The sequence below is a fragment of the Trypanosoma grayi genome (genome assembly GCF_000691245.1).
Source record: "Trypanosoma grayi strain ANR4 Tgr_779_V1, whole genome shotgun sequence".
Classification (NCBI taxonomy): domain Eukaryota; phylum Euglenozoa; class Kinetoplastea; order Trypanosomatida; family Trypanosomatidae; genus Trypanosoma; species Trypanosoma grayi.
The window spans coordinates 1-8,023 of NW_008826398.1; the positions used below are offsets into that span (position 1 = coordinate 1).

Below are 8,023 nucleotides of genomic sequence, written 5' to 3' on the forward strand. Positions count from 1 at the left end.
CGCCGAATAAAGGGATTGCCTCTGCCACCATGGCATGCTGGTCCTCCATCGTCTTGCGGGAGCCCTGCTCTGACGTCACTCCGTACTCGAAAATACGCCACAGTGACTGTGTGCAGGCTGAAGACGGTTGGGACACCACAGTCGACGCTACGCCGTCCGCTTGCCCGTTGTCGTTCCTGTTCATTCCCCCCTCCCCTTTGCTTCAGTGCAACCCACGCTACGTCTGTGGTGTGTTTTTTTATGCCAACGGCACCACCACCACTGCCAGTATCACCGTAGACACACCACGAAGAACTTTTACAGCCGCACTTGCTCTGGATCGCCGCACCTTGAAAAGGTGCACCGTTTTCCCTTGCTGACCCACAACGGCGTCTATATGGCTTCCGTCCGCACTCACTGTGACAGCTGCAACCGCTGTTGGTAATGCGAAACGCGCCGTGAACAACGTCCTCTGGGCTTCACGAAGACCCACACCCCTTATGAATGCGCAGAGGAGAAATAGAAGGGCAAGAACAAAGAAAAACATCACCACGAATGTGCGTATTTAGATGGCCACAATATCAAAGCCGTTTCCAAGAAGAAGAAGACCCCAATAAAAACACAAAGGAAAAAAAAAAAGGTACTCAGGTTTTTCTCCGGTTCTCACAAAACCTCTTGCCAGACAGTCTTTCTACAAAATAATCTCACCTGCAATATCCCTGTCGCATTACACGTTGAACACCAAAAAAATGCGCTGAAAGAAGAAGCAGGTCACATAAAGTATACAGCAACAACAACAATCATCACAGGGAAGCAATACAGTTAACTGTAAAGCAATTGGAAGAGTGTCAAATTCACAGGGCACATGACACTAACAATGCAGCTCAAGACGCATTAAAGGGCACGTATTAAGGCAATAGAAAGTGCGCCCAAAACGATCACAAGAACGTCATAACCGAAAATACGCGAAGGGGGAGTTAAAAAAGCTGTCGACACTTACACAGAATATCCCAAAGAAGCAGACAAAGCCCTCTCATGAAGAAAAATACTTTTGCTACTATGAACAACACATTTCAGCTGAACCAATAACGTAGTGACATTATCCGTGCTCCCTTGTCGCAGGGCCTCTTGGCACAACCTATCGGTGATCTCCTGCGGCGGCACTCCCTCCGCCGCGAGCTGTGAGCAAAACTGCACAACCCTGTCGTATGACATAACATCCCAGAGACCGTCGCACCCAATAATGAGAAACTCGTCCTCGTCCGTCAGCTTTGTCGACCGAGTCTCTGCTTCAGCAATGACACCGGATGGCTTTCCATCTGTGTACTCTTCCAGCTTGAAGCCAGCATCACCTATGGCACGAGTAATGCCAAGGCTCAGCACCTGTGGATTGTACTTTGGATGGCCCACACGATTGCTGATAATTCGGCCACCACACGCCTTGACACGCTCACCTTCCGCTTCGTTGCAGTGCAGGCTGTGCTTTGTTGACAACACCAATGGAGACCCCGCACGACAGAGCACTATCTCAGAGTCCCCAACATTGCCAGTAACTAGTGTGTCATCCACTATCATGGCCACGGCACACGTGCTGCCAGATTCAATCTTCTCACTTGCGCACCTTCCTAGAAAAATTCCTTCTGCTTTAGCTATTCCAGCACGTATTGCCTCCTCGGGGTTTGTCTTGATATCTGGATGACTAAGAATCAATGTGTGCAAGTTGTCGCGAAGGAACTCAGCGCACTGTGTGCCACCATGACCATCATACACGCCGAATAAAGGGATTGCCTCTGCCACCATGGCATGCTGGTCCTCCATCGTCTTGCGGGAGCCCTGCTCTGACGTCACTCCGTACTCAAAAACGCGGCATGCGGCAGAACGGTCACCTTGGAGTGATGCGAATGAAGTAGTGCTGCCGCCGCCGATGGAAGAGGTCGCGGGAACTCCAGACTCACTTTGTGAAGAGACACGAATTTGCATATCTTTTTCCTTCTTGATAAACAAGCTAAACCGGTAGAGCGAGAAAAAAGAAACGTAGGTAAGAAATGTCCCCTCTTTCGACAACGTTTTCCGCACGGTGGTTTGATTTGCTCTGTAGTGATACTCAAGTGAACAAAAAACAAAAAAAAAAACGGCCGAAGCTTCGATGATGACTGTTGACAGCTCAGAGAAGTAAAAAAGCTCTCTCACCCAGGCTTGGTTCACACCACACAACATCGACAACGCTCATGCGCAGAAAAACTGAAATGCACCCTTCAGCAAACAAAAGTTTACAATTGTGTTTAGCGCAGCATTTATACACCGATCGATCAATACGTATCTAAAAAACGGCTTCTGGACCCCCCTTTATGTTGCCGACGCATTTCTCTTTTGTTCTAGCACAACGAGAGCATGCGACAGGGACGAACCTTTCAAAAGGTTTATCCCCACGTCAATCTCATCCCAACAACTATTTAAGAACGCTTCGGTCAACTCCTCTTCTAGTTCACTTGGGAGCAACAAAATGAGGTCACGCACATTCTCCGCAGCAGCACTCCGAGTTATGACACCGTCAAACGCAAAAGCGTACTTCAACCCAAGAATGTGTGTAAGATATTTCCACTCGTTAAGGTATCGTTCTGGAGGGGTACGGGAAATGTGCTTTGCTCGAGCCGTTAATGGTGCCCTCCCAGAGCGAAAAACATCGATAAACGCGCGTCCCTTGTATTTTTTGGTAGCTGATGGCTGCTCTCCTTGAGTCTTCTCATTCTCATACACATCCATAAGTTCATTTTGATGACGCACACAAAATTCCCGTGAATGTCGAATTGTCTGGCACATCATGCCAACTGCTGAACGTAGCGCCCGAGTTTCATTCGGTGTGGGTGGACTTGAACGCAGAACAAACACAAATTCGACAAGCACACACAAATAGGGAATAAGGAGCTGTTGCTCAGGCACCTCTGCTGTATCGGCACAAAATCCAGAGAGAAGCAGGGGGAACACTTTTTCGGTTGCATCTGCCGAAGAGAACAAGGCGAGAATCAAGTATGCTCGACGAGTCGCCCTGCAACAGAGGAGATAATCCTCCTGTACGCTACAACTCTTTGTTGTTGCCAAAAGCTGGGTTATAACACCATCAGTAATACATGTGAGAACCGTATTAATGACGGCAGTGCGTGCTTCGTCCCCCAAGCCGGCATCCAGGTTCACACCAGATGCTGTAACAGTCTCTGCATGGTGTAGTTCTGTCCACCCTGTTGTCCTCCTGAAGTGGATAACATCGACATGCCCTACATGTATCAACTCATGCACCAGCCTACTCACCCACAGTTCAGGTGTTGCCACTGAAACGCCGAAAGAATAAGCATTCCTGCGTAGTTCCAAGTCAACGCATATTCTTAGAACGACATCTACGAGGCCCGATTGAATATGTTTCAATGACAAAGGTGTCATGCAAATTGAAGAAAAAATCTCACATGCTAGAGATAAGAGACGTGGGTGCTTTCGACACGCAAGAAACATGCTTTTGAGACTCAGAAACGCCAAAAGTTTATAATCCACAGAGCCGAGTGGTGTTTCCTTTTCGACTGGTGTATGCATAAGAAGACTTAATATAACAGGCCTCAAGATTCCCTTAAAAAGAGAATCTTGAATTTCAGCGGCAAATGCGATGGCGTACTGTCCAATGAGAGCCCACAACGAGCAGATCACATGTGACCTTACTCTAACAGAAGGATGAACCAAAATAATAGGAATCATTCCTTCAAGAAGTGACATCCACAAATGATAACCTGTTTTTACCGCTGGACCCGTCGGCTTCTCCAAAGTTCGAAGTGAAGTGATAGGATTCATCAACAGAGTAACCCGCGGTAAGCCAACAGTAAGCTTTGCTGCGCGTGCTTCACTATCAGCATCCTTGTATCGACCTGCCCATTCAGATACGCCACTGGCATCACATACATCCGCTGGCGGTGGTTCCAAGCCAAACTGAAGCCAATGCCCACATGCCTTTAGGTAGGAAGTACTCAGTAAGGCAACAGCCTCATCAACATTGTTGCAGGCGAAAGACGTCAAGCAAAAGACCAGATCCCTGAAACAGTCCTTCATAAGACCTATATGCAAAGTGATAATGCGTTCACAAACATCCCATGCAGATTTTACGACTTCTGGAATCACGGCACTATGGCTCAGGATAGAGAACACGACGTTCCATCCACTCGCCAAATGACTAGCTCGAAAATCAATAAGTTCCGCTATAGTTTCAATTACTTTTTGACGAATAATGACGTTCTGATTACCCATTAGAATGGCCTCAAAGGGTATGAGGACCTCCTTCTGAAATGAGTAATTCAGGAGTTCCTCACGCATGAGGTATGTAAGTGCTATGATCCTTAGGCCTCCCAAGGCAGAAGTTGCAATATCAAATGACATTTTTCCAGCCAAAGTAAAAACCTTGCTGGCATGGGCCCACAGGTCTCTCCACTGCATTCGCGAACTGAATGAGGCACAAACTGTGACAAAATCGAATAGTTTTGTGAGAGAAAATGTACGCGAGCAATTCAACTCCTTCTCGCAGACAGAAACTAAAGCATTAGCCATAAAAACTCGTGTCTGTGATGGATACTCTGTAGCATCAAACAAGCGTTCAAGCCATATATCCACAGAAGCAAAACACCTCAAACCAGATAGAATTGCAAACCGTTTCGTGATGGAATTCTTATCAAGGGAAGGAGGCACGTTCTCCAAACAACCAAACCATGTATCTGGAGGAGGTTGCATTCCTTCACCCGATGTAAACCTCCTGCGTTGTCTCTTCCAAATGCCCTCGACACCATTTGAAATTAAATCCAGTAGCGAGACTCCATTGTACGCCACACGCCATCCCCTCGTTGTTAGTGAAGCTCCATTAATTGGAAACAAATTCAAGAGCATTGCCAGCAACTGGATCCTCGGCTTTGATATTACATTTGAGACGGTAACACAAGAGTTCGCTGTTTGAGAAATACTTACAACTTTTTCAAGTTGAGTCAACGAAAAAAGTCTCTCAATAAGATCCTCAGCCTGTGACACATTGCCAAAATCACAGCATACATGAACAGTGTTGACCACACCTCGAAGAAGAATATCAAAGTACTCTCGATTTTGGGGCACATCAAGAAAAAGAACAGTTACGTCCAGGCCAGCCTGTGCATTCGGGGGCAACACAGTAGCCTCAGCCATGGTAAAAAACCTCTCAAAGGCGCATAAAAGGCATTTCACCAAAGGGTCAACAGTTATTGCCCACATTGGAATTGCATTTTCAATTCTTGTGGCTTCCACGAAGTTATATTTTAGCGCATTGGCTGTGTCAAGGGCCTCAATCACATCCTTTAAGGCGGAGAGAACCTCAGTTTGGTAAACTTCCTGTTGTTTCCGTTGAGCAGTATTAAAAAGGGCATTGCCTGCAGCGTCTAACGGTATCATTACAGTATCCGTTATCGCTCTGGCCACAGGAGCTAAATGCCTGAGTATGGGAATAGACTCCAGGACCCCAGATGAAATCCTATGATTTGACGAATTTCGGCCTCGATTGCTACAATTGGAGCTCGGAGCAGTAGTATCAAACTTAGTGGGACGAAGCTTAATTTCATTTGAGACAATACGTTCGTAAATCGCTTTCAATAAGGTTGGATCAACATCCTCGCCTTCATCAATGCCTCTATTGTTTCGAATAAAGCCCTCAAGTGTCATCTTGTCCTTAACATGAGGACTGTGAGCATCGGTGTTCAGCATGCATATCGAAAAAGATAGGATCAACGCCGTATTAGCGGATCGAAAAGCCGTTGGATTTTCCTTGCAGTATTGCGCGGCAAAAAGCTCCATTGTTTTATCGACAACTTCAGCTTCACCAAGAAGTTTGAATCCACCTAAAAACAGTCTAACCGCCGCATCAAGAGCCATTCCAGTAAATGAATGTTGCTCAATCCACTTTACAAAAATAAGCCGCGAATACGGTTTTCGAAAGCTCTTCGCAAAGAACTCACCAATGACTAATTTATCAATATAGTCTTCTTTTTCCTTCAAAAACATAGCAATTTTCTCTGCCCTGGATTCCATCTCCTCTTCTGCTGCTTCAACAGTCTCGGCACGATCTGCCGTAGTTGTGTCCGCATCTATCGTTGATTCATTGTTGGCTGCAAACCCAGTTTTCTCCCCATTTCCTTTAGTTTGGCATTTTTCCTGGACAATACCTGCTACAAGAAGAGGTTCTTTTGCAAGGAATTCAATTGCAGCTGCTGAGTCTTTTGCCTCATTCATATGATACAAAAACTTACGAAATGCCTCTTTTATACGCAACGTCTCCATAAACTGATCGTTTTCATTCGGTAGTGTATCAGATACTGAAAGATTGCCTTGGGTCTCCAATTGTTTTCCTAAGTAGTCTTTCGCTGGCTCTGGGTGAGACAGTAGTATAGTAGAAGAATTTTCTCTGGTGAAAGACCTGTTTTGATCACATTCGAACCGCTCAATCCACTGGCGATTTGAACAGGCAACCAATAAGAGTGTTGCTAATGCACTTCTTCGCAATGAATCGGGAACCGAAAAATCTAATACGACCTTCTCAAAGAGTGAATCCTTAGGACCCGAAGCATCAGAGCCTTTTACCCCAGGGGGTTCAGAAAGAGCAACCAAATATCCAATCATCTGCTCATATACACTCTGAGAACGTGCATTACAATCATAGTTCAAGAACAAAGCAAGTAAGTTTTGTGGTTCTTCAATATAGCGTCGGAAAACCTCAACTACCAGCGACTTCTGAACAAGGGAACATGTTTTCGATTCCAACACTCGGAAGAATAAATGACGAAATATTGTCTCAGTCTCATTTACCATGAGAGGACCAAAGCTAATTGAACACGTCAGTAGCACATTCACCGAGAGACGGAATGCATCCAGGTCCTTTAGCAATGCAGTACCCAAAGTCGAAGGAATCACCGCAGACTTCAAAACCGAAAGAATGAGTGAGGAGTTGCGGAACACTGGTCCCCCATTGACAGTTAAATGAAGAATAAGACCAAGTGCTGTAAGCATTACCATAGAAGATTCACTGGGTAAGCCTATAGCCCCAACTGCGTTTCCCGTTTGTTGAGTAGATATAGAAGACACCACAGGCATCTTAATTAAACTACAGCAATACTCCAACAGTTTTGCTGCATCTGACTGAAACCCTTCCTCTATTGCACCAGATCCGGCTAACTCAACTCCACTCACCTCAGTCATTTCATGTTCCACAGCTTTTGATAATGCCTTAGCAATATGATTCAATGCAGATTTAGCTTCTTCATACAGTGGAGGAATTGCGTTGTTTCGAGTAAGTACCCCAAACAGCCTTTCCACAACTAGCAATAAAACCTCACCTCGAATGGCGAGGAAATGATCGTTGCGGTCATAGTGAACTCTCTCGCATACAAGCTGACGACTACAACTCGGTACAGCAGATGCCTGAAGAGCAGTGACCAGGGTAAAGAGGACTTTTTCATTAACCTCCTTACCTTGAATATGCTGGGCAAGAGAAAGGACACCTTCAACCACCGCATAATACAAATTTACCGAGCCATCCTTCGAAGTATCCTGGGCACTGGTAACTCCCTCCTTTACAGGAAATGTAGAACCTGAACCACCACTTGGCCCACCACCTAGAAGTTTTGAAAAAAATTCGCTTGCCCCACCTGGCGTCCCTTCGGGTGTATTTATCTCCAGGGGAACTGCTTCAAAACCTGTTGGGATCAATCCAGAGTTAAGCAGAACTGTGGCAAACTCCAGTGAGGCCATCAAACTCTTACTGGAGGCCCGGGTTCCACAATTTCCCAACAGCGACAAGCGACATGCAAAACCCAGACGGCATAGTGCGCTCTCTCCTAACTCTAATTCACTGGGTTTGCTTTCAGAAGGGGAGGAACCTTCGCCACCTTCATTTTTCTTTGTTCCACGCCCTTCTATAACCTTTTGCTTAATTCCATCAAGATCCCTGCGAACCACAGTAAGTAAAGAGCGAATCTTTGAGCTACGTTCCTCATTCAGT

The 8,023-nt window shown here is 45.9% G+C and overlaps 2 protein-coding genes across 2 annotated transcripts; both read right to left on the reverse strand.

The window, feature by feature from the left end:
* Positions 1 to 975: 975 nt before the first annotated feature.
* DQ04_07791000 (protein phosphatase 2C) lies at positions 976 to 1,959 on the reverse strand (the record flags this gene model as incomplete). Its single annotated transcript, XM_009315305.1, has 1 exon — positions 976 to 1,959. One exon carries the CDS (start codon positions 1,957 to 1,959, stop codon positions 976 to 978), a length of 984 nt encoding a protein of 327 aa, XP_009313580.1.
* Positions 1,960 to 2,325: 366 nt separating this feature from the next.
* DQ04_07791010 (ADP-ribosylation factor guanine nucleotide-exchange factor 1(brefeldin A-inhibited)) lies at positions 2,326 to 7,773 on the reverse strand (the record flags this gene model as incomplete). The annotated part of the gene is made up of 1 exon (XM_009315306.1): positions 2,326 to 7,773. The coding sequence occupies one exon, from the start codon at positions 7,771 to 7,773 to the stop codon at positions 2,326 to 2,328; it is 5,448 nt and encodes a 1,815-aa protein (XP_009313581.1).
* Between the last annotated feature and the right edge of the window lie 250 nt (positions 7,774 to 8,023).